Below are 26,626 nucleotides of genomic sequence, written 5' to 3'. Positions count from 1 at the left end.
TTGGCCAAAGGTAGTAGCAGAGGCAGCTTCCTCCCCACTCCTTTCCAGAGATGGTCTGTAACACCATCTCTTAGAATCCCCTAGAATGCTAAGCTGCTTCTTCTGATCTGTTTGGGGAGGGGAAGCCAGAGACAAGAACAGCCAGAGGGTCTGGGCCCACCCCCTCCTCACCACTAAGGTCTTTTATTAAGTCAAACACCAGCATCCAACCTTCTGCCTCATCACTGGGAATTCTCCCTACCTGGGTTCCTGAACCCCTCAGCTTACCCATGTTGGGTCTCTATACCTTCTTACAACTCCTCCTTACTAAGCACCTACTCTGTGCCCAGTCACTTCCATTTGTTCTCCCCAATCCATGGGAAGGTGGATTAATGATGTAGACACTTGACAAATATTTATTCCATGCCTACTATGTACTTGGCTACAATGGGGAACAAGGAACTCCTTACTGAACACTTACTATGCACTCAGCCATTTGTTTCCATTTGAAGGTGAAATTCGTGAATTCTTATGAAGATACTGATTCAGACACTTGACAAATATTTATTGAAGGCTTACTATGCATCAGGCCTTAGGGTTCAGTAGTGAGCAAAACACTGACATCCTCATGGATCCTATGGTCTCATGGGGACTCTGAACTCTCCTGGACTAATGAGGATATTGGAGCTTAGAGAGAGGAAATAATTTTCCCAGGGTCATGCCACTAGTAAGTTGCAGGATCAGAATTCAAACCCAGATATGATTAACTCAGAGTCCTGTCACTAACTGAGCATCTACCATGTCAGGTACTGAGCTGAAGCCTTCAAACATATACATGCTTGACATAGAGGAGGCACCCAATAGTTTAGTTGAACAAACAAAATGGAGGGAAGGATGGAAGGATAGAGAGATGGATAGATAGAAGGATGGATATATAGAAGATAGATGAAGAGATAGTTGGATGATGGATAATGGACACATGGAGGGATGGGTGGATGCATGGATAGAGAGATGGACAGATGGAAGGAAGGATGCATGGAAAGAGATGGAGAGACAAATGATGGATAATGGATGGATGGAAAGATAGATGGATGGAGAGATGGATGGAGAGACAAATGGAAGGATAAAGAGATGGGTGGATAAATGGGTGAGTGGATGGATGGATGGATGAAAGGATGGGGGAAAAGATGGATATGGATAGATGGAGGGATAAAGGGAAGGATGGATGGATGGGGAGCTCTCTTACCCACAATAGTTCTGTAAGGTAGGAATTATTCCCATTTTATAGATGAGGTGAAGTCAGTGTGATGAAGTCACTGGTCCAGAGTCAAGAGCGAGTCATAGAGAAGTTGGGGGAAAGTCTGGATTCTGATCCAGGTCTATCAGACTCCCAAGACACTTTCTAGAGCACCCTCATGTCACAGTCCCCTCTCAGGTCCTACCCTGAGTCCCCTGGCATCTCACTCCACAGAGCCCTTCCTGGTAAGGCTTTGTGAAACTGAGGGATGGGGTGGGGATCAGGGGGATGGGAGAACCATTAGCTTTTAGCAAGTGATTTCATGGAAGCATTGGGTCAAGGTGCTGTTAGCTATACAGATGGGCTAGAGTGGAGACCAGGTCTGTTTGGGTGCAACACACACCTACACAAACACACACAGAAAACACATGGTACACACAGGAATCTACCCACATGCATACATACACACATTCATAGATACCCACTTGCACATATACACACACACTTATATATGTTCACACAAACACACACAGCACACTTGTACACATATGTATTTATTTGCACAGACACATGCACACACAAAATCATAACCCAGAGACATGCTTACACACTTAGGTACACATTCCCCAGACACACCATATGCTCACATTTACACACCCTATGCTGCACATAATACACGCACACATTTACACAGATTCACACTCTTTACATGGTGGCAGAGAGGAATCTGGCTTCGATTCCACTGAGCCATCATCTCTCTCCCCCCTCAGAAGGCAACAGCTACGAGGCTGCCTCAGATTCCTGTATACAAACTCATATGCACACACACAACCATATAACACACACAGACCCACAGTCAGGGACATACAACTGCAGATACACACTTAGACACAGCCCAGACACATGCACTCAGGGACACGCCCACGCTCATTCTGGGACCCACCCTTACACACAGGAAGACACACTTGGACTCTCATGCTGGCAACGCACAAAAACTCCCCCCACACACACACTCCGCCCCCCCATACACACACAAAAACTCACGCAGGGACAGACACACCAGGACACAGGCAAATAATATCACTCGATGTGAGAGACACACAGAAAGACACTGCTTCGCATGTTGGCTTCCAGTCTGAGAATTTGGACTGACAGCCCTCACCGGTGCCAAGTGCAAGGCCATCTTCCCGGGGGGCTGCACGAAGTCCGGGCACAGTGCATGGCACCCGCCTCTCCCCTCGCCTGCAACCCTTGGGAGCAAAGACCTCTTTCCTTTCAGTGAGGGGAGGGAAGAGGCGCTGTGATGGCCACTGGGGGCTAAACAGGGGCGCTGGCGAAGTTGGGGAAATATCGAGCAGGAGAGGGAGCCCCACGCATCCCAGTTCCAAATATTGGGAGGAGTTCCGCCAACAGACTGAAGAAGAGAAGGGGTGGGGAATGCATATCTGGAGGAGGCTGAGTGAAGTTTCCTCCCCTCTCCCCAGGACACCAGGACTACCTTTATTAACCCCGATTGAGTCCCCGGGCACCGCCCCCGCCCTCAGCTCTGTGGTGAGGGAAACTGAAAGAGGAAGGTGATAGAGGAGGATAGGATGGCCGGCGGTAATCCTGGAGCTTCTGGGGGCAGCGTCAGCTCCTGCCCCTGTCTGAGACCCGCCTGCCTCCTCGGAGGGGCGAGTTAGGGCAATAAATATGCAGCACATGAGAGGCAGGTACTGAGGAGGGAGATGGGGGGGGGGGAGGAGGTGTGTGCATGAGAGAGAAAAAGAGAGACAAAAAGAGATACAAAGTCAGAGACAGTGCAACAGACATACAGACAGAAACAGGGAGAGACAGAAAGAGAGAAGCAACCCAGAGAAAAAAGACCCGAGAGAGAGAGAGAGAGAGAGAGAGAGAGACAGCGAGACAGAGAGAGAAGGAGAGACACCGAGACGCAAACAGGCAGAGATGCTGAAGGTGGAGACGCTCAGAGACCTCGAGACTCTCCCGTGCAGAGGCGGGGTCCCTCCCAGCCCCCGAATCTGCCCTCCCCTCCGCCCCACTCTGCCCGGACCGGCTCAATTCCGCAGCCCCTGCCGCCTCCGCCCGGGACGCAGAGCCGAGTACATTGTTGCCGCTCGGACCCTGCTCGCTCATAGTGAGAAAGCAGCAGAATAGCAGGAACAGAAGGAACGGCGCGCAGGGGCCTGGGGGTCCCGGGGCTCCTCGCCTCCGCGTCCAGCCCCAGCCCGGGGAGGGCGCCCCCGGCCGGGCGCGAGGGGAAGCCGAGGCCCGGGCCCCCGGGGGCTGCGGCGGCGGCGGGCACCACGCCTCCCGGGAGCGCCCCCCGCGCGGCGGCCACTCACGATTTTCTCGGAGGCGCCGGCGCGGGACACGGTGCCGTTGAGCCCCACGAGCGAGGGCAGCGTCTGCGACATCCAGTTGGTGACCATGGCCATGGTGCTCAGCACGGCCCCGATCTTGAGCAGCGGCACCGACATCGCGCCCCCGCCTCATGCCCCGCGGCCGCCCGCCGCGCCTCCCTGCTCGGCCGGCCGCCTGCGAGCCGTCCCTCGCCGCCCCGCCGCCCCGGGGCGCGAGCGCGAGCTGGGGGCCGGGGCCGGGGCCGGCCGGGGGTCGGGGACGCGGGCTGCGGCTCGCGCGCCGGGCGGGCTCCGCTTATAAGGCGCCGGCTCGGCCCCCCCGCCCCCCCGCGCCTCCGCGCCGGGCACTTCCAGCCGCCGTGACGTCACGGCTCCGGCCCGGAGCCCGCGGGGGGCGGGGGGCGCCCGGCTGCCCCCCAACCCACCCCAGCCTCACTGCCCGGTGCCCGGGACCGGCCCCCGGGGGCCCCCGCAGGCGGGACCCCCCCACCCTACCCCCACCGCCGCGGCATCCCCAGCCCCGCCCCCCAGCGGGGTTCCCACCCCCGCCCCGGGGTGTTCCCGGGCCCCCCTCCGCGCATAGCCCCCGTGAACACCCTGGGCGCCCGGCCCCGCGCGGACAATGGGCAACCGCCCCCCCCCCCCCGACCACCCAAAGCGCGCGGGGGTCCGGAGTGGCAAGTCCCCACCCACCTCGGGTTAGGACACCGGCCCCGGCGCTCTAAACCCGGGGGCGCAGGGTGGGGACGTGGGGGCGAGAGTCTGGCGCGCTCCCCTGAGTCGGGTAGCCAGGGGTCTCCTTTTCCTGGGGGAAGGGGCTTCCCAGGTAGCAGGGCCACTCTGGGGACCCCTCGCTCGCGTCGGGATGAGGGAAGCCCAGAGGAGACGCGATCGGTTGGAGGGAGGCGCGGTAACGGGGGGTCGCTCCAGCGTGGGGGGCGGTCCCCAGGACACCGGGCGGGGCAGCATGACCGGCGGAGACGGAGGGCACGGCCTCTGGCCGGCAAGTCCCAGGCGGGTCTGCGCTCGCAACTCGAACTCGGGGTGGGGGCGGGGAGCGGACGCTTCGCACCTGCCTCCAGGCCCCGGGCTCGCGGGCAGCCCCTCCCGGGAGGGGGGAGTGCAACGCCCCCACCTCCCACCTCCCACCCACGCACCAGCCGGCGGCGCGCGCGGCGAGGAGCGCCCGGCGGGTTTTAATTTCCCTTGTTTTCCCTGCACTCACGCCCCCTCCTGGCGTCCCCGCGTCACCTCGCGCCGCCGCCGGCGCCCTGAGCCCGCGGCCGCTGCCTTCTGGAGGCGGCGATGACTCAGGCCTTTCCCGGCCGTGGCCGCTCGCCCGGGGGCTCGCCGCCTCGGGGGGCTTGGACGGTCCTTTTTCCTGAGCTCGACGCCACCCAGAGGCAGGTTCTGCCCCTGTGTGACCTCCCCCCATGACTTCCCTCTGCCTCAGTTTCCTCATCTGCAAAGAGGGTGGTTGTGAGGGTGCGTGAACCTAATACGTGTAGAGGGCGTGGGTGTCCTGAGAATCGAGGGAAAGATTTATTGAGCATCTACGGTATCCCAAGCCTTGTGAACAACAGACAAAAACCCCTGCCTTTGTGCAGCTTCAATGGGGGGAGACAGACAAGAAATGGGGGGGGGGGGGGAAGGAAAATACATTACTGGGAGGAAGGGGGCTGCAGACTAAGGGGTGGAGTAAACTTTAAACGGGGTGGTTGGGGGAAATGACATTTGAACAGAGTCCTGAAGAAGGTGAGGGAAGGAGCCATTTGGATAACTGACGGAAGCGTTCCAGGCAACAGGACAGCAAGTGCAAAGGTCCTGGGGCAGGAGCAGAAGCATTCAAGGAACAGGAAGGAGGCTAATGCGGTTGGAGCAGAGTGAGCTGGGGGAGGGTCAGGGGCGATGGTGCCTGTAAAGCACTTTGCAGGGTGTCTGGGACATGGTGTTTCATAAATAGTAGCTGCCACTGTTATTATTTGCAACTGATAACGAGCTTTAAAAAATGAGATGTGTCCTTGCCTCCTTGTACTACAGCTTGTGTTTATGAGTGCTGAACACTTTACAAATGAACTTGCTGCGTACCGCCTGCAACCTCCCATAAGAAGTAGGCGACTTCCCGATTTACAAATGGAGAAACTGGGCTCTGAGAGGAGAGGGGACCAGCTCAAGGTGACCCAGCCCATAAACGGGGCTCAGGATTCGAACCTAGATCTCTCTGGCTTTGGACCCCAAAACCACTGGGCTCCAAGGCTTCCTGGCTTAGAAAATTTGGAACCCAGTGATACGTTCTCGCTGCCTCACGGTTGATGCTGTAAGAAACTGCGCCAGCTGCTTCCGGCCAGGCTTCTCCCTGATGTGGTCTACACCTCCACCTGCACTTGCTCTCTCTACTTCCTCACCTCCCGCCTCGCTCCAAAACTCCCCTTGCCCAAGGAGCCAGTGGTCTTCCATTGGCCAGTCCCACAGCCTCACACCAGCCCTTATTTACTCACTCTCACAGGTTAGTCATTTGTCCCTTGATTTCAGAGACCTTTCATCATTTCCTAGTTCTGCCCCCACCTCTCTGCACCATCACTGTCTCCTGCCTTCTCCCTAAATGCTTGTACCTCCCAGGGCTTTGTCCTAAGTCCCAACTCCTCTCATTCTGTACACTGTGCCTGGTCCCTCACACCTACTCCCAGGGTTTTGGTTCCATCTGGCACACTACCTCCTCAGGACCTTTGCACTTGCTGTCCCCTCTACCAAGAACACTATCACCACAGATATGCATACAGTTTGGTCCTTTACTTCATTTATATCTCTGCACTAGCATTGTGCGGGTCAGAGCCATGCCCCGCCCTTCTCCAGTAAACTACATTTCCCAGGTTCCCTTGCACCTGGGCTTCCTGTTAGGCTCATCCAATGGGAGGCACTGGAGGGAGATTGGAGGATGAAGAGTAAGGGAGAGGCCAGGGTATTTCTCCTATTTTCGCTTGGGGTGGAGGTGTGTTCTGAAAGTGACCACATCCCCCCCATGGCCCCAGCTCCCACACAAGAGCCCCTTCCTCAGCTCCCTGCATTAGATTCCCTCTCTTTGAAACACCTGGAGTGGTTTGTTCCCCATCATATCAGAAAGACCCTCCCTGGCCACCTCATCTACGATGGCAGCCCCCACCACTCTCTGCCCCTTGCTCTGCTCTACTTTTTTGAACAGTATTTGTCACGGTGTGACATTGTATTGTACTTTTATTTGTTTATGGTCTGTCCCCTCCACTAGACTTCCAACTTCACGAGGGCACCTACATATCTGTGTTTTCACAGCTGCATCCCCATGGCTTGCAACAGTGCTTGGCACACAGTAGGTGCTCAAGAAATTGTTGTTAATCGACTGACTAAATCAATCTACAGCTGAGACTTCCAGAGGTATTTCTACGGCCCAGATTCCACCTGGAGCTCAGACCCCCATGCCCATCTGCATCTTGGACATCTCCACCTGTGTGTTTCACGGGACTAATAGCACGTGACAGCCACCAGCACAAATTTAATCAGAACACAGGCAGTGCCGAGTATTGGTGATGATGTGGAGGAATCAGAACCCACGGCTACTGAGACTATAAAATGTTCCAACCACTTGGAGAAATAATTGAGCAGTTTCTTAAAAAGTTAAACAGAAACTTACCATAAGACTCAACAATTTCCTCTACCCAAGAGAAACGAAAGCTTATGCCCATGAAAGACTTATATATGAACATTTATAGCAGCATTTTTCATAATCAATGACACCATCCAAATGCCCATAAACTGGTGAATGGATAAGCAAATTGTGGTACATCCATACAACAGAATGTCATGCAGCCATGAAAAGGGATGAATTGTTGGTATACACTACAACATGGGTGAACCTCAAAAATGTTTTGCTAAGTGAAAGAAGCCAGACACAAAAGGCCACATTTTGTATGATTCCATTTACACAAAATGTCCAGAAAAGGCAAAGTGAAAGTAGATTAGTGATTTCCTGGAGTGACTGTGGCAGCGGGGATGGATTGCAAATGGGCACAAGGGACCTTTCCGGTTGATGGAAATATTGTAAAACCGGATTGGGGTGATGTTTGCACAACTCTGTAAATTTACTAAAAGCCGTTGAATTGCACATTTAAACAGTGGATATTACAGTATGTAAATTATACCTCAATAAAACTGTTAAAAAGGGGGCAGCATTCTTTCTTTTTTTTTTGAGGAAGACCAGCTCTGAGCTAACCTCTGCTGCCAATCCTCCTCTTACTGCTAAGGAAGCCTGGCCCTGAGCTAACATCCATGCCCATCTTCCTCTACTTTATATGTGGGACGCCTACCGCAGCATGGCTTGCCAAGCGGCGCCATGTCCATACCCAGGATTCGAACCGGCGAACCCCAGGCCACCGAAGCAGAAGGTGTGAACTTAACTGCTGTGCCACTGGGCCAGCCCCTGGGGGGAGCATTCTTAAACTTTCCTGCAAGGCCCCTCCCCTAAGGTGCTCTATGCTTGCCCTGACATGCAAATGAGTTCTTCCTTCAATTTTGCACCCTGGGTCCCTTGCTTCCCTTGGCCTGCTCCTGGCCAGATGTACCCATAGTTAGAACCTAGAGATTGTGCCCCTTTACTTACTTCCTTCTTCCCTACTCTTCCATCCAAACCAGCACCAATGCCGGCTGATCCTGATGCAGAAATATTTCCAGAAAGTGTCGCCTCCTCTCCGCCACCATCACCACACTAAGCATCATGTTGAGGAGTGTTGTGGATTGAGTGCTCATGTCCTTCCAAAATCATGTGTTGAAACCTAACCCCTAGGGTGATGGTACGAGGAGGCGAGGCCTTTCGGAGGTGATGAGGTCATGGGGGTGGGATTAGTGCCCTCATAAGAGACCCCAGGGAGCTCCCTTGCCTCTTCCGCCATGTGAGGACACAGCAAGAAGAAGCCATCTATGAACCAGGAAGTGGGTCCTCACCAGACACCAAATCTGCTGGCCTCTTGATCTTGGACCTCTCAGCTTCCAGAACTGTGGGGAATAAATTTCTGTTGTTTATAAGCCACCTGGGCTATGGTATTCTGTAAAAGCAACCTGAATACACTGACAGGGAGCCACTGAGAGAAATGTATTTTCCCCTGAAAATTCCTGGGAAAAAAATTCATAACTTTCAGAAACAATAACAATAATTGCTAAGGTTTATTGAGTATGTATCACATGCTAGGCACCATTTGCTGTGATGTACACTTCGTAACTCATTTAACCCTCAGAATACCATTGTGAAGAAGATAGGATTACAATTGCCATTTAAAAAATAAGGAAACAGGGGCCTGCCCTGTGGCATAGTAGTTAAGTTCACATGCTCCCCTTCAGTGGCCTGCTGTTCACAGATTCGGATCCCAGGCGCGGACCTAGCACCACTCATCAGCCATGCTGTGGCAGCGTCCCACATACAAAATAGAAGAATATTGCCACAGATGTTAGCTCAGGACCAATCTTTCTCACCAAAAAAAAAAAAAAAAGTGAAGAATCAGAGGCACAGACATGCAAAGAAACCTTCCCAAAGGCCCTCAAGATTCTATCCTGGACACTTGGGCACCAGAGTCTACATGGTGCTGCGTCCATTGGACCCGTTCATAGGGGAAAGAATGAATGTCGATCCCTACCTCACATCACACACAAAAATCAATTCCAGATGGATTGTACACCTAAAGCTTTTAGAAGAAAATATAGAAGGATATTTTCACTACTCTAGAGTAAGCAAAGATTCCTAAAACAGGACACTAATAAGCCCTAATCTTGAAGAAAAAAATTGTTATTTGGACTACATTAAGATTAAGAAATTCTGGGGCAGGCCCAGTGGCATAGTGGTTGGGTTCACACGCTTTGCTTGGGCAGCCAAGCTTTCGAAGGTTTAGATCCCGGACACAGACCTATACATCACTCATCAAGCCATGCTGTGGCAGTGTCCCACATATAAAATAGAGGAAGATGGGCACAGATGTTAGCTCAGGGCCAATCTTCCTCACACACACAAAAAAAGATTAAGAAACTCTATTGATGAAAAGATACCATTAAGAGAATGAAAAGACAAGCCAGAGAGTAGGAGAAGACATTTGCAATCCTTATATCCAACAAAAAACTCATACCTTGATTTTATATTTGTATCACATATGAACAGATAAATATAAAATCTGTATATACACACATATTTCTACAAATCCATAAGAAAAAGGCAGACAGCCTAACAGAGAAACGGGCAAAAGACTGGAACAGCCATTTCACAAATGCGAATATCCGAGTGGTCGATAAACACGTGAAAAGGTATTTAACATTATTAGTCATCAGGGAATGTAAATTAAACCCATAAGCTGATACCACTGCACACCCATCAGAATGTCTAAAATGAAAAAGAAAGAGAACACCCAGTGCTGGTGGTGACGTGGAGCAACTGGAACGCTCAGACACTACAGGGGGAGGGTAAATCGAGAAGCCCTTTGAAGAACCTTTGGAACATTTGGAAGGCTGTTCAGCAGTAAAGCTCAATATATTTCTCCCCTACGACCCAGCCATTCTGCTCCTAGGTATTAATTTACAGTTGAGTCTCATCATTCGCAGGTTCCATATTGGCAAACTCGCCTCCTTGGTACAATTTATTTGTAACCCCCAAATCAACCCTCGGGGGCTTTTGTGGTCATTGGCGGACAAGCGCAGAGTGGCCAAAAATTGAGCCACCCACGTGCATGTTCCCAGTGAGGTCCAACACGGCCACGCTCTGCCTTCTTGTTTCAGCTCTCGTAGCTAAAACAAGTGTCTCTTAAACGGTCTCTTTAGTACCAAATTTTTCACATTTTTGTGCTTTTTATTGGTGATTTCACGACTTTAAGTGGCCCCCACGCATAGTGCTGAAGTGCTGTCTAGCGTTTCTAAGAGCAAGAAGGCTGTGATGTGTCTTCCAGAGAAAATACGGCTCCTCGATAAGCTTCACTCAGGCGAGAGTCACAGCGCCTTTGGCTGTGAGTTTGACACTAACGAATTGACTATATATAAGGTCTCTTTAAAGAGAAACACACATAAAACAAGGGTGCATGTTGTTCAGTTGACAAAAATGTTGTGACTAGAGGTTTGCAGGAATTTGACCCTGCAATAATTCAATGCAGCGATTCTGTATTCGCTAATTCATTGTTCGCAGGGTCTTTACAGAACGTAACTACCGCGAATAAAGAGAATCTAACTGTACATATATACCCAACAGAAATATGAACAAGCATTCACGAAAGACACGTGTCTAAGTGTTTATATCAGCACTGTTGGCGTCAGCCACAAACTTCACCGACTCAAATGCCCAGAAACAGCAGAATGAGTGTATCATGGCAGATTCACACAATGGAATGCCATAAAGCAATGGAAACAGGCAAGCCACCACAAAACAATAACATGAAGGAATCTTACAAACATTACATCGAGCAAAAGAAGCCGGGTACCAAAATCTACGCACTTAATGACTTCATTAAGTTAGAAAGCAGGCCAAGGGGCCAGCCTGGTGGCGTAGTGGTTAAGTTCACGTGCTCCGCTTCGGCAGCCCAGGGTTCACGGGTCCAGATCCCAGGCACAGACCTATACCCCGCTCATCAAGCCATGCTGTGGCAGCATCCCATATACAAAGTAGAGAAAGATCAGCACGGATGTTAGCTCAGGGGCCATCTTCCTCAAGCAAAAAGAGGAAGATTGGTTGGGACCGGCCCGGTGGCATAGTGGTTAAGTTTGCATGCTCCACTCAGTGGCCTGGGTTTCATGGGTTCGGATCCTGGGTGCAGACTTACATACCGCTCATCAAGCCATGCTGTGGCAGCATCCGACATACAAAATAGAGGAACCTTGGCACAGATGTTAGCTCAGGGTCAATCATCCTCACCAAAAAGAAAAAAAAAAGGCAGGCAAAACCTACTTAATGAGAGACATCAGCTTAGCAGTTACTCTTGGGGGTGAGTGGCACCTGGAAGGAGCAGGAGGGGACCTCTGGATTCTTGCAAAGTCCTGTTTCTCAACCTGGTGCTGGTAACACCACGTCACTTTCAGACAGTTTACCAAGCTGGACCTTTATGATTGGTGCACTTCTCTGCAGACATGTTTTACACCAAGAAGAAAGTTTACTTAAAAATACAAATTAAGGTATCCATGATAAAACATAAGTCCATCTCTGATGCGCAGCCAGTAAAAATGATAAAACTTTCCAAGAGAAAAGCTAGAAAACACAAACCAAGCAAAACAGAGTCTTTTTTTTTCTCCCCAAAGCCCCAGTACATAGCTGGATATCCTAGTTGTAAGTCCTTCTAGTTCTTCTATGTGGGACGCCACCACAGCATGGCTTGATGAGCGGTGTGTGGGTCCATGCCCGGGATCTGAATCAGCAAAGCCTGGGCCGCTGAAGCAGAGCACACGCCCTTAACTACTACACCACTGGGCCGGCCCCGAAGAGTCTTTTGCAATAACCTAGGCGTCCTCTGTCAGTTGGGCCACCTCAGCCCCCATGGTATTTCATTCACACGTGAGAAAGGCACGAATTCGTGTCCATACATACCCATACGCAGCTTTGCATCCCTCAGAAGAGATGGTGCTAGCCTTCCAGCCTGGGCCTGCCTTTCGTTTTTTGCTTGGTTCCAGCAAGTTTTTGGAAACGGTGTTAAAACATATCTCCCTCTTTTCTCCCTAGCAGTCTCTCGGCGCCCTCTCTCCCATCATCTCTGCTTTCCCACCTGATTCAGGATTCCAGGAGGAGGCTGGGAAGGAGACGGTAGGTCTGGTTGAGGACCTTGGACAGCGGGCAATGAGAGGGACGCTCCCTCTGCCCCCAAATGTTTGTCCAGCTGTGCCTCTGGCTGCCACCAAGTTGCCTCAGACCTTGTCAGCTTCTGAGATAATTCTGTCTTCACACCTTTATCCTCTCCCCTCCAGTCTATCTTCCATGTCACAGCCAGAGGATCTGTCCCTCACACACATCCAACCATGTCTCCTTCCTGCCTCGAAAACCTTGTTTAAACAACAACAAAACAAACAACCCAATTTAAAAATGGACAAACCACCTGACTAGACATTTCTCCAAAGAAGATATACAAATGGCCAATAAACACGTGAAAAGATGCTCAACATCACTAAGCCTTAACGAAACGCAAATCAAAGCCACAAAGAGAGATCACCTCCCACCCATTAGGATGGGCTGGAATCAAAAAGTCAGATAATAACAAGTGTTGGCAAGGATGTGGTGAAATTAGAACCCTTGAGCCCTGCTGGTAGGAATGTAAAATGGTAAAACAGTATGGCGGGTCCTCAAAAAATTAAACGCATTATTATCATATGATCCAGCAGTACCACTTCTGGGTGTATATTCAAAAGAGTTGAAAACAGGGTCTCGAAGAGATATTTGCATACCTATGTTCACAGCAGCATATTCACAATAGTCAAAGGGTGGAAGCAACTCAAGTGTCTATTGATGGAGGAATGATTAAACAAAACATAGTATATCTATAAATGGAATACTATTCAGCCCTAAAAAGGAATGAAATTCTGACACATGTTACAACATGGATGGACCTTAAGGACATTATGCTCAGTGAAAGAAGCCAGATACAAAGGGACAAATGCTGTCTGATTCCACTTATGTGAGGTCCCCAGTGGAGCCACATCCACAGAGACAGGAAGAAGATGGGGCCAGGGGCTGGGGGAGGTGGGGGGGAGTTGGTGTTTAATGGGGACAGAGCTTCAGTTTGGGAAGATGAGAAAGTTCTGGAGATGGATGGTGGGGATGCACAACCATGTGAATGTATTAATGCTGCTGAACGGGACACTTAAAAATAGTTAAGATGGTAAATTTTGTTATGTGTATTTTGCCACAATTAAAAATAAAACATTTTTAAAACCCTTCTATTTAAACACAAACACATTTACACACACACACACCCTTCTGTGGCTCCCTATTGCCAGTTCAATAAATTATAATGTCCTCAACCCACCTTTCAAGGTCCTCACAGTCAGATCACAACCTACCTCCCCAAGCTCACCTGCTTTCTTTCTTTCTTTCCTTTTTGTGAGGAAGACTGACCCCAAGCTAACATCTGTTGCCCATCTTTCTCTACTTATACGTGGGACGCCTGCCACAGCATGGCTTGATAAGCAGTGCATAGGTCTGCGCCCAGGATCAGAGCCACGAACCCTGGGCCACCGAAGCGGAGTGCGTGAACTTAACCGCTGCGCCACCAGGCCGGCTCCCAATCTTCCTCTGTTTTATATGGAACGCTGCCACGGCATGGTTTGATGAGTGGTGCTAGGTCTACACCCAGGATCCAAACCTGAGAACCCTGGGCCGCCAAAGTGGAGCACACGTCCTTAACCACTACACCACCAGGCTGGCCCCTCACCTCCTTTCTTACCTCCCGGTGTGCACCATCCCCATTCCACCTGATTCTTGTTTCCAGGACCCACCATGTGCTGTCAGGTCTTGCCAGCTTGGCCAATGACCTTCCTCTGCATGGAATGCCCACCCTCTAATCTTCACTCACTCCTCCTTCAAGGCCCAACTCAAATGCCCCCTCCTCCAGGAAGCCCGCCTGACTCTTGACATTCCGCTATGTGCCTGCTATGTCTGTCTCCCTGACGGCTGGGTCTCACCTCTCCAGGTGTTTTTCTTGGGAAGAACCAAGACTCCCTCAGGACCTAAAAGGTGAGGAGCTATTTGCCACTTCTTTCCATGGCTTCAGCTGACCGTGCTTTGGGTTTCTTTCTTGTCACGCTGTGACTCCCTGGCTTCTCACCTGCCAGGTGGGGCTGCGATGCCAGCTGCCCAGATTGTTGGAACTGTGTGTAACCTAAGAAGGAACAGGCACTAGGAGCCTGCTGAGGCGTCCAGAAGCAACACAAATAGGCTTCTGCAGGCAGACCTCCTGGGATCTATTCTGCCTCCGCTCCGCTCTTTGCGGTTTCTCTTGGTTTGTAGCTGAACTCTAGATGGATGCGGCTGTGGACAGACCAGGCTTCCACTGGGCGTGAGGACGCGTCAATGTTCTCGGACAAGAGTCCCCCAAAAATGGGAACAAAGTCTCCCGTTGTTGTCCCAACGCCTTCTCCCCGGCACAGCGAGACTCAACTTGAGAGAAGTTCAATCGTCCATCCCACCCCGGGAGAGCTCAAACTGTCCCCCAGCTTTCGGTGTTTGTATAAGGCTCGAAGCACCGAAGATCCACAATGACTGCTCTCTAAATCAACACAGTTGCGCATCGCTTAACGACGGAGACACGATCTGAGAAATGCGTCGTTAGGCGACATCATCATTGTGCTAACATCATAGTGCGTACTGACACGAATTTAGATGGTACAGCCTACTACACACCGAGGTTATATGGTGCGAATCTCCTGGGACCACCATCATATATGCGGTCCGTCGTTGACTAAAACGCTGTTATGCGGCGCGTGACTGTACACGAACGCGTGAGTAACAGAAAACAGCGGGTTACTGCCTCCCAGGCACCGACACTGAATTCTGGAGACACAAAGCCATTGCCCACACCAGCTGCTGGGCTCGCAGGAGACCCGCTCATGCCCACATGCGGGACCCATAGGGGCAGAGACACTGTGCGGACACACGCACAGATGTGCCTATGGCACACACATGTCCCTGTGCCCAGCTTGGCCAAGGCCAGGTACACGGTCCCTAATGTGAGGGATGCGACGTCATGGATGTGAGTTGCAAAAGAGCAAATTTGGATCCAGTCTTTATTTAAAATGTTGATATTTTGTTCATCATCCATTTTTCGCATTAATTTTGATTTTCTTAAAATGTTGCATTAAAATAGTATTGATCTTGGTTGCTGAGGTTTTCTGGCGTGCCCTGCAGTTTTGCACCCCAAGCAAGCGCCTCGTGGCCTCTCCCGGGGCGGGGCCCTGACGCGCACACAGTCTCTGCACAAACCCCATCCCACCACTAGGTGTCGCTCCAGCTCCTCCCTCTCGGGCCCGGCCCAGCCCCGCTCTTCTCGGGAAGAAAATGTCCAATTCGCTATTATCTGGGAGGCCTCAAGATTTCCTCTTATTTCCCTCCTCCTGGGACATTTACATTTTCTAGAGGAGCCCGGGAGAACAGCGTCTTAACCCCAAACATCGGTGCCCCATAATGGTGGAATTTTAGCCACAGACGAAGAAGAACGGTTTTGCTGATGTCTCAGACCCGGGAGCCATGGTTGACTGGAAGAGGGTGTGGGATGGTCCAAGGGGAGGTTGTCCCCTCGAGCCTCCTTTGGCGTAAGAGTCCCACAGTTTGAGAAAGAAAGACTCTGTGGGAAGAGGAGGGGGATTCGTTCATTCATTCAACAGAGATTTACTGAACAGCAACAAATGAATAAACAAACCGTGGAAATGCACTGATGATGGTTATGAAGAAAAATAACAGCTAAAAAAAGGGTTAGGGTTAGGGTTAGCTGTTATGGGTTAACAGGTTATGAAGAAAAATAAGAGCTCAGAGAGTGGCAGTGGGGAGGTTATTTTACTTGGCTGGTTAGGGTGGGCCTCATGGAGGAGGTGACATTTAAGAAGAAGGAAAGAGATGGAGTCAAGTATTGACCTGGGGGAACAGTGTCCCAGGCAGAGGGAATGGCAAGTGCAAAGGCCCTGAGGCAGGCAATACACACTGGACTACATGTCCCCTCCCATCCTGAGCGGACCCCAAGAAAGAGGTGACTTCAAACTCAGATAGTGCCAAAGACATAACTAGATCTTAGAAAGAACTTCCCAGTAGTCAGGAAGGGGGCATCTTTCCCACAGGGAAGATGCTGGGGCTTGGACCAGGCAAGCTCTCCGGTAGCTCCAGGAGATTCAGGGGCCAGACTCGGAACATCTGGGACAGACCCTGGATGGATGGATGACTCCTCTGACCGGTGCTACTCCCCCCTGTTCTCAGGGTCACATCTAAACTCCTACCCACAGCCCACAATTTCCCACGTGGTCTGGCCCCTCCTAGCTTCCCTGGTCTCATCTCCCCCCAACCTCCCCTTGGCTCACTCCTCTCCAGCACACCAGTCTCCCTGCTGCTCCTCAAACACACCCAGCTCGCTCCTACCTCAGGGCCTTTGCACTTGCTATTCCCGATTTGAATGCTCTTCCCCTGGATACCCAGAAGGCTCCGTCTCTCACCTCCTTCACGTGTCACCTCAAACACCACCTCCCAGAGACACCATCCCTGACCACCCTTGCTAAAAGAGGCCCCACCCCACCACCATCACTCTTTAATCCCCTTTATCCTATTTATTATTCTTCATGCCACTTGCACTATAGTATACATTTATTTCGTTGTTGATACTGTACTAAATATTTATTCGGTCCTTGCCTGCTTCTCTTCCCAGAACGTCAGCTTCAGGAGAGGAGGGATTTGATAACGGTTCCTGGCTGGATCCCTAGTGCTTAACCGTATCTGTTGATTGACTGCACGAATGAATGATTTCTAGAAAGGACCCCGGATGGAGCCCCGGACTCAGCAGGGACGGAGGAAGCAGCTCTGGGAGGCAATGGCGGGGGCGGAGAAGGGGCAGAGCATCCATTCTCCAGACCTCTCCCTTCCCAAGACCCCGGGGGCTGAGACCGGTTTACGACGCTGTCGTGCCCGTGGTGGCCGCCTGGAGGCGCTGCAGCCCGAGGCAGGACCCCACCAGCCCCGCCCCAAAAGACTTAGCTCCGCCCCCGCTGTTTAGCCCCGCCCCCTGAGACCTCCTGTTAGCCCCGCCCCCAGGCCACTCCCTCCCCGCGCTGGAGTCTGTAGGACCCGCGCCTCAGCAGCACCTGTCACATCCCCCTCCCACGCCCTCAGCCAGTCTTGGCGACAGGACAGGAAATCTAGAGTTCCCAGGGACTGGCAGGGGTCGGGGAAAATCCCCAGGTCGGGGTTCCAAGGATCCTTCTCGGAGCCAAATTCAACTCCGCTCTCTCAAGTGTGTGCCTCTTTTGGTCTCTGTCTCTCTCAGTGTCTCTCTACTTCTCTCAGGCTCACAGATCCATGGAGCACCTGCTCTGTGCAGCCTGATGCTAGCCTGATGAACCAGCCAGGACGGAGGTTCTGGGATGGGGAGACGCATGAGCAAAGGAAGGGACCCCCCACTCTCTCCTTGTGACCTGGAAATACTTCCATCTAGAGCCGACCTCCGTCTCTCCCAACGCCCCCCTCGGCTGGGTACAAGGGTCTGATTCTTTCGTCTCTTGACCAGGAAAGAAAAGGTGCCAGAACTGTTTTTCCTCTGAGCTTCTACCTGAAAACCCCTCCCAGTGTCTACACAGGCACTGTCCACACCCATGGAGTGGATTATTTAACAGGCGGGTAAACGTGTGGGCTCAGGAGCTGGACTGCCTCGATTCAGTCCTAGCTCTGCCACCCCCGAGCTGTCAGAGCTTGAGCGAGTGACGTGAGTTTTCTGTGCCTCAGTTTCTCCATCTGTAGAATGAGAGTAGCGATGGAACCCACTAGAAGGGTGCCGCGAGGGCTAAATGCTAATGCTTCATTCATTCTGTGTGCTTGAAACAGGGCTCAGTGCAGAAGAAGCACTTAACCGTTAGCTGTTATTATCATTCATATTTTATTTTTGCCCCTTCCAGCTTCCCTCTGAGCTTGTAGCGGTCGGAGAACTTGTGGGCGCTCCCATCCCCAAGATGGAGGAGGAAAGAGGTTTGCCAATCGCTGAAGAAAGCTTGGACCCCCACATTTTGCAAGGCCCCCCGAAGCCTGCCCAAGAGATAGGGTACCACGGAGAAAGAGATCTCCTTCTGTGAAAGCATGAATGGAGTGTGTGTGGCACCAACACACACACACACAGATGCATGGGTGTACACGTTTGCGCACCCAGCCCTCGCCCTTCACACCCCCTTTTGAGAGTGATTTACTCAAAGGCACACAATGGCACATGGTCGCCCCAAAGCGCTCACACAGCCACACACCTGGTCACACACATTTTGTACAACATCCAGGCAGATGGACAGAGTCCTAGGGACACTGTCACCCACAGTTCTTTACACACAGCTAGGGCTGCCCAAAGACTGCCAGGATTAACACAGTCCTCACTCGCTGTCACATCGCTAGTCACACACAGACACACGACTCTCGGCCACGGGCTCACAAGCCTCACACTGTCACACCAACCCTCAGGCACAGCCTCCCACTGTCACACAGATTCTCCCTCACATAGAGACACCCTCTGCCGATCACACCCCAACTCATGCACAGTTGGACACACCCGCACAGCCACACACACACTCACAAACTCTCAGTCACACCCAGCCATGACACAAAGACACACACGTTTACCCAGCACCCCGTACACGTCCCCATCAGTCACTCACACGTGAGTCCCGCCCCCTTCGCCACACTGGGGGTGCAGGCGAGGAGTGGGGGGATGCAGAAACCGGGCACCTCCTGCCACAATGGGGGAGTGAAAGGTAAGCGACACCCCAAGGCCCCGTGAAGTCGAGCCCCGCCCCCCCCGCAACCCCACTCAGCTCCAGCGAGATGGCGGGTGTGGGCTCCGGGTCATCGAGGGGCTGGGAACCCCGAAGGTGGGGTCAGGTGGGCCCCCAAACCATCCCAGCTTGAGGCTGGATTTGAAGCCCCCTCCTCTTCTCCCACAAGCCCGGGTGGACGTCCCAGCCCCTCCCCCGCTGCGACCCCCTCCCCTTGCAACCCGGGGGGGATGGCTCGTGGAGCCCCAAGCCCCGTGTCTCCGGGAGCCCTGTGCGCCCGCACCTGCCCGCCAGGCCCCTACCTGTCCGGCGAGGCCTGAGCACAGCAGCAGCAGCAGCAGCGGCGGCGGCGGCGGGACCGTGAGCGGCCACATGACGCGCCCCCGGCCCGGCGTCCCGTCCCCCCGCCCGCCCTAGCGGCGCCTCGGCGCGGGGCCCGCCACCATGCGCCACCCCGCCCGCCCGGCCCGGGCGACCCTCGGCCGCCGCCTCCCAGCCGCGCCGGGGCCGGGATTCCGCCCACCCCGCCCCCCGCGCTCGCTCCCAGCCTTTGTCGCGGGCTCCGCCCCCGCCCCGCCCCCAGCTGGTCTTCGGGCGCCGCCGGAGCGGGGGTCTGGGGGCGGGGATGGGGGAGCTGGCACCGGGGAGGAGGGCAGCTGAGGACAAGACTTGGCAGCCCCACCCCCCCACGGCGGCGATGGGGGCGGGTCACCGAGATGGGGGAGGGGGTTCCGTCTCGTGTTTGTGAATCGCACCCTCGTTGAAGATGGGAGCAGGAGGAAGCTCAAGGGGCGTGGGGAGCAGGAAAGAGGAAGGCCTGGAAGCAAAGAAGAGAAATTGAGAGGCCCCCTCCTTAAAGAACTCAAGAATCAACAGGGAAACTGAGGCAGAGCCTATGAAATTGGATGTTGGGGGAAGGGGGTCATTGCCGGGACAAGGAGGATGGGGCAGAGATTGAGAGGGGGGGATGAGAGACCAAAACAGGGGGCAGGGGACCCATAGACAGGAGGCCGATGGGGATGGCCAACTTGGTGGGCCTGGCCCCCAAAGGAGCATCCTGTTTTCACGTCCCCCCCACCCCCCCCACCCCCCACCCAGTTCCCCAGGGGCCCTCCGGCTCAAAGTCTCCCCTCCCGGCCACACCTGGAACAGGCTAGCAAGGGCCCAAGGTGAGACCAGATCCCAGAGAATCAAAATATTAACGCCACCTCCACGTGCATGCATTTGCATGTGAAGGGCGTCCTTGTCTGGCCTCCAGCCTTTCTCTGTCTCTCCTCGTCCTCTCCCCATATCCCCACCTCAGTGGTCTACCCGCCCTCCCCCGCCCCCCCAGCAAGCAAGTTAGATTACAAAGGAATTGGCCATAAGATATGGAGGTGGGGAGACCTGGCATTTTTCTGACCCTACTGTGTGCCAGGCAGAGAACACCCCATGATGCTTTTGTCAAAGCAATGAAGAAGAGCTTGGTGTCCAATACACCTGGGGTCAACCCTGGTTCTGTCACTTCTAGGCCATGTGACTTTGGGCAAAGAACTTTCCTTCTCTTAGGAGACCTGTTTCCTCACAGAACTGTTGGGAGACTTCTGTGACTCTCCAGTAAATAGAGCACCCAGCCAGCGCTCAGTCCCCAGAGGGCGTTACCACCAGGAAGCGTGGGGTCAAGGACACTGGCCATGGGACTTGGGACCCAAAACAGTCTGAGCCAGAGAAAGCCCCTCTCATCTATCCCTCTGTCTCCTCGTCCCACATAGGAGACAGTCCTTTGTAGACTCCTCAGGCCAAGCCTGCAGCAGGCACGGGGGATGAGAGGGATGTGGGCTGGTGGAACCTGCAAGCTCTTGATCAAGAGTGGCCAACACTGGAGTGGGGGCGGGGGGCCACTGCTTGTCTCTTTCCTACAGAGTGGTGCCCTTGTTAGTGCTAGTGTTCAGGACCATGAACAATGTTCTCGTTGCACTCTGTCCAGTGTGATGGTCATTGTCATGGTCAAGCTATGGCCTGTGATGTGTGCTTGGCATTGGCCAACATGCTCTTAGGTCCATTCCCCACCCTCCCCTTCTCTGCTCTGTGTCAGGGGAGATGGCCCCTGAAAACTACATTTCCCAGCCTCCCTTGACCCTCTACAAACTACATTTCCCAGCCTCCCTTGCATCTGGCTAGGCTTGGCCAATGGGAGGCCTAGAGAGAGATTGGAAGGCGACAGAAAAGAAGAAGCCAGAGTACTTCTCCCTCTCTCTCCAGTTTGGGTGTCTCTGGGGGTGGCTGTTGTGTCTCCTCTGTGGTCTCAGACCCACTGGGAATCTCCGCCATGGTTCAGCTCCAGCCAGGTGGCTGCGGCCCTTGGACTCTGGTGACCACCTCCTTCTTTTGCTGCTTCAGCCTTTGGGGAGATGGTGGCTTGCCACTTTAGAGTGAATTCGCCTTCTCCCATTTACTCTTTTTTTTTTTTTTTTTTTTTTTTTTGGTGAGGAAGATTGGCCCTGAGCTAACATCTGTTGCCAATCTTACTCTTTTTTTTTTTCTCCCCAAAACCCAGTACTTAGTTGTATATCCTAGTTGTAAGTCCTTGTGGGATGCTGCCACAGCGTGGCTTGATGAGCGGTGTGTAGGTCTGCACCCAGGATCCAAACCAGAGAACCCGGGGCCACTGAAGCAGAGTGTGCAAACTTTACCACTATGCCACTGGGCTGGCCCCCCATTTACTCTTAAAGCTTAACAGTGACTAAATCCCCATATTAAATTCTGGCAACCTATTGTGCTGGACCCTGGCCAATGCATTCACTGCTGTGGTCATGACCACAGCCGCGGTCAGTGGCAATCTCAGTCCTGATCGTGCTGTGGTCAGTGTCCTCCTGAACTGTGATCTGTGCTGTCATCAGCATCCTGGTTGAACTGGGGTCAGCATTGTGGTCAGTATTGTGGTCTCCACTGGTCATTCCTGGTTGTGTGGTGGTCAGAGTCACAATTGCTGTCCTGGTCATGCTGTGGCCATTGTTCTGCCCTTGCTTTGGACAGTGACCTGGCCACACTATGGTCAAAATTATGAGCTGGTCATACCATAGGTAGGGTCATTCTCAGTGTCCTAGTTATATTGTTGACAGCTGCATGGTCAGTGATGAGCACAGCGTCTGCTGTCCTCTGTGGCTAGTGTACTGGTCAGAATTGTGGACCATCATTGAAGAGAGTTAGCTTCTCAAGGACCTTGTGCAGCCAAACTGATGGGCCGGGTGGCTCAGGGTCTACCACTGAGTGAAGTCTGCTCTCCACAATGTGCAGAGGCAGGGAGGAGGGGCACTGGATCCCCACCCACTCCCAACTCCCATTGGCTTTTCCTAACTGGTGCTTGGGCAGCCATTGGCTTTACTCTTTTGTGACCCCTGCTTGTGTCCAGTGAGAGGAAGAAACAGTCCAGGCCTTTGTTTTCCCATACTCATACTCTCCACAGGGCCCAACACCAAAAAGATGATCAAGAAGAATGTAATGAGTGAACAAATCTACACCATGCATGTCTACACATGCCTTTGCTCTTGCTGATTCCTCTCTATATTATTCAGGGCTCCTTTGGTAGCAGGTGGCAGAAAGGCAACTTGAAGTGTTTTAAGCAAAAAATAATATATCTATTAGTTCACATAACAGAAAAAAAATCCAGGCGTAATGGAATTCAGGCATGGTTGGATCCAGGGGATTTTGTTACATCATGAGGATTCTGTCTCTCTCCATTTCTCATCTTCACTATTCTCTGCAAAGGATTCCCATTTAGCCAAGAGGTGACAAAAATAGTTCCCTGAAGCTCTGCCTTCCAAGCTCAGCAACTTCAGCAGAAAGAGCTTGAAAAATAATGACTCTCATTGGTCCATCCCAAGTCATGTGCCCATCCCTGAGCCAACCATGGGTTCAGAGGAAGTGATTATGTGGCATGGCTGGAACTCACTCATAGATCACTCCCCTGGAGTCAGAGTGGAGTTAGCCCCATCTAACCTACATTGGATAAAAAACAAAGCAGAGGCGGCAGATATGGAAATCTCACCATTTAAAGAGGGAAAGAATGCTGTGCAAGCAAAACCAAAAGATGGTGGGTTGAGTCTCAGCACCCTCCCAGCCTCCTCCTGTGCATTCCTACAGTGCAGAGGCGGCAAAGCCAAAAACTATGGTTTCCAGACTCCCTTGCAGCTAGACTTGTGTATCCAGTTAGGCTCTATCAATTGGAAGCAAGAGACGTGGGTGGGAGAAGTAGGAGGAAGTCATCTTTCCGGCAAACACAGTTGTGGAGGCGTTGGGCTTTCCTCCAGTGATGTTACCATCTCAGTCAGCAATGTCACCAGTGTCATCAGGCTTTTTTGAGATGTAGTTGCAAGTGACAATGAGGGTGTCTTCCAAATCTCTAAGTTGCAATGATGGTGACATATTCTTTAAAGAAGAAAAAGGTTTTATTGAGGGGCTAGCCCCGTGGCCGAGTGGTTAAGTTCGTGCGCTCCGCTGCAGGCGGCCCAGTGTTTCGTTGGTTCGAGTCCTGGGCGCGGACATGGCACTGCTCGTCAGACCACGCTGAGGCAGCGTCCCACATACCACAACTAGAAGAACCCACAACGAGAAATATACAACTATGTACTGGGGGGGCTTTGGGGAGAAAAAGGAAAAAATAAAATCTTAAAAAAAAAAAAAGAAAAAGGTTTTATTGAGGTATAATTCACATACCATACAATTCACCCTTTAAAGTGTACAATTCAATGGTTTTTGGTATATTACATTATTAACTTTTTAAGTTGTAGTAAAATATATATAACATAATATTTGCAGTTTTAACCGTTTTCAAGTGTACAATTCAGTGGCATTGATTACTTCTGCAGTGTTGTGCAACCTTCAACACGGTCTGTTCCCAGAGCTTTTTCATCTCCCCAAACAGAAACTCTGTAACTGTTAAGCAATAATTCCCCATTCTGCCCACCCCCAGCCCCTGGAACCTCTAATCTGCTTTCTGTCTCTGTAAATTTGCCTATTCTAGAGAGTTTACATGCGTGGAATGTTACAACATTTGTCCTTTTGTATCTGGCTTCTTTCACTTAGTTCTGTTTTGTTTTGGTTTGGTTTTTAGTGCTTTTTGGTGAGGAAGATTGGCCCTGAGCTAACATCTGTTGCCAATCTTCCTCTTTTTTTTTTCCTCCCCAAAGCCCCAGCACATAGTTGTATATTCTAGTTGTAGGTCATTCTAGTTCTTCTATGTAGGACGCCACCTCAGCATGGCTTGCTGAGCGGTAGTAGGTCCGCGCCCAGGATCTGAACTGGTGAAACCCCGGGCTGCTGAAGCAGAGCACACAAACTTAACCACTTGGCCATGGGGCTGGCCCCCAATTCACTTAGTTTTTGAGGTTCACTCATGGTGTAGCATGTATCAGAACTTCATTCCTTTTTATGGCTGAATAATATTCCATTGTATGGATGGACCACATTTTGCATATCCATTATGGTGATGTGTTCTTGAAGTCAATGGTTCCCAGTGGGTTATTCCCCACCTTCCTGTGAATAATAGAAGCAGAAGCTTCTGGGTGGGCCAATTCAGAAGTGAGGTTCTATAGAAAGCCATCCTGTAGGCATTGCCTAGAGTGCCATCCTCCTGCCTCCTAACAGTTTTGTAAGTGCCAAGCTTCCTGGTTTGGGTCCTTATTCCCAATAGCTAAACCCTGATTGCCGTGTGCTTGGCATATTCATTCCCTTTGCCCATCTGGAGAGAGCCTCATCTGTTCACGAAGCCCTTATACCCCTTATACAACAACCTTGTGATGTAGGAAATATCATCCTCAATTTAAGAACAAAAAGTCTGAGGCTCAGAGAGGTTAAGTAACTTGACCAAGGCCACCTAGCTATAAACGTAAGACCCGGGATTCAAACCCGGTTCTATCTGATTCAAAGCCAACCTGTCGACCTCTGGAGCATTATATTGGCTTATTTGTTGTTCGTCTTTCCTTTCCCATCAAATTCATGTAGGCAACTAAGTGTCAGTCCTGCTGGGGACCCCTGGGAGAGAGCCTAGAAGCTGCCCCTCCCAGTTTTCCCACCTGAGGGTGAGGGAGGTGGGTGTTCATGCTCCAGGTCCTATATGTCACGGGGGGAGAGCTGCTCCAACATCATCACCTTCGTCCCCTTTTTTACATGGAGGCGTTGAAGCTCAGAGAGCTCAAGACACTTGACCAAGGCCACAGAGAGGGTGTAGAGCAGACACGAGGTTCTTGGTGCTGTGGGTGCAGGGGACACCTGGGCCAGGTCCTCTGGTGTTCCCATGGCATCGAGAAGGCCGGGCCCCACCCAGGTGGGCCAAGCATCACCCTCTGCAGCCCCGCATCTCCACGCTGAGCATCCCAGTGCCCCTCAGACCCAGGGTCCCAGTGCCGCCCCTCCCGGTGCTCACACAGAGTGGAGCACAGCCCCTTCCAGGTCCCGCAAGAGGCTCCTGAGTCTAGCCCTCGGCCTTTGGGGCTCCCCACAGACTGTCCCCACCCTTCAGCCCCGTTCTTTCCTTCTCTTGAGTATTTCTAACTGTGGAACTGCTGCCACCACAGGGACTCCTTCCCCTCCAGGCATCACACATACACACACGCCGAGTGTGTCTCTGAGCTGCCCAGCCCTGGCTTTGAGCGAAGGGACACACAAATGCACAACATGAACACACAATCATCCAAGGACGCCATCCCCGGATACGTGGTCCAAGTACGACGTCACGCCAGACAGAACAGTGTCACCCAGAACCAGCACCCACAACCACACGCAATACACAACCAGATGCACAACCCAGGTACAAGGGCCACAGAAACACGCACCCACCATCAGATGTGGGAACATCGGAGGAGAACCAGCCACAGGTACCCACGACCCGGCCCTTGGGAATACAGTCAACCCAACACACATGCAGACCCGCAACACAACAATACACAAACCCCACCATTCACTCACTATACAGGCAGATCCCCCATATAGACATGGAGTTCATACATCAACACACCCATAAAACCACAATATAGTCACACAAAGACACACAACACAAGCGTGCAATTCCTGTACACAGAGATTCATAAAACAGACGCGTCCTTAACAGCTTAACACATGCACGGACCCACAAGACAGACCCACAAAACAGTCAGGCAGCTCATACGCAGACGCACAACAGAGGCACACCGTTTGTACAAAACACATCCGCAGACGCACAGTTCAGACACGGTCACGCACACAGACACACAGCATAGGCGCACAGTTCTCACACACGCAGAGAGCCGCAGGGACCCAGGACACGACACAGACGCCCTCTGACATGCGAACCCCAGGCAGGGCAGCGTGGGAATGAAGCTGTGAGAAGCGGGGAGGTGGACAGGGTGACTCAGGGAGCCTCTCTCGCAGAGGAGGAGGGAAGCGGGGCGGGCGGGCAGCCGGCCAGCGCATGTGGTTCCCATTACCGGCCTGGGAATTGAGGGAAGAGCTGGCGGGACAAGGAGACCCAGCACTGCTTCCCAGCCCTGCCAAGCCAGGAAGGAGCAAGACCATAATCCAAGGTTACAGGGCCAGAACTTGGCTCAGAACCACA

At 52.3% G+C, this 26,626-nt stretch overlaps 1 protein-coding gene across 2 annotated transcripts in view; it reads right to left on the bottom strand.

Annotated features, from left to right (window-relative positions):
• Positions 1-19,531, bottom strand: part of OLFM2 (olfactomedin 2) — a 59,211-nt gene extending 39,680 nt beyond the window's left edge. The window contains exon 1 of one of the 2 annotated variants that reach the window (XM_023645460.2): positions 19,359-19,531. In XM_023645460.2, the coding sequence (XP_023501228.1) occupies positions 19,359-19,430 (72 nt within the window). In that variant the 5' untranslated portion in view covers positions 19,431-19,531. Of the gene's footprint in view, positions 1-3,561; positions 3,832-19,358 lie in introns of those variants that run through there. The other variant, XM_023645459.2, reaches the window with a different exon arrangement.
• Between the last annotated feature and the right edge of the window lie 7,095 nt (positions 19,532-26,626).

This window comes from Equus caballus, chromosome 7 (assembly GCF_041296265.1).
Source record: "Equus caballus isolate H_3958 breed thoroughbred chromosome 7, TB-T2T, whole genome shotgun sequence".
NCBI lineage: Eukaryota > Metazoa > Chordata > Mammalia > Perissodactyla > Equidae > Equus > Equus caballus.
This window is presented reverse-complemented; position numbering and strand designations above follow the sequence as displayed.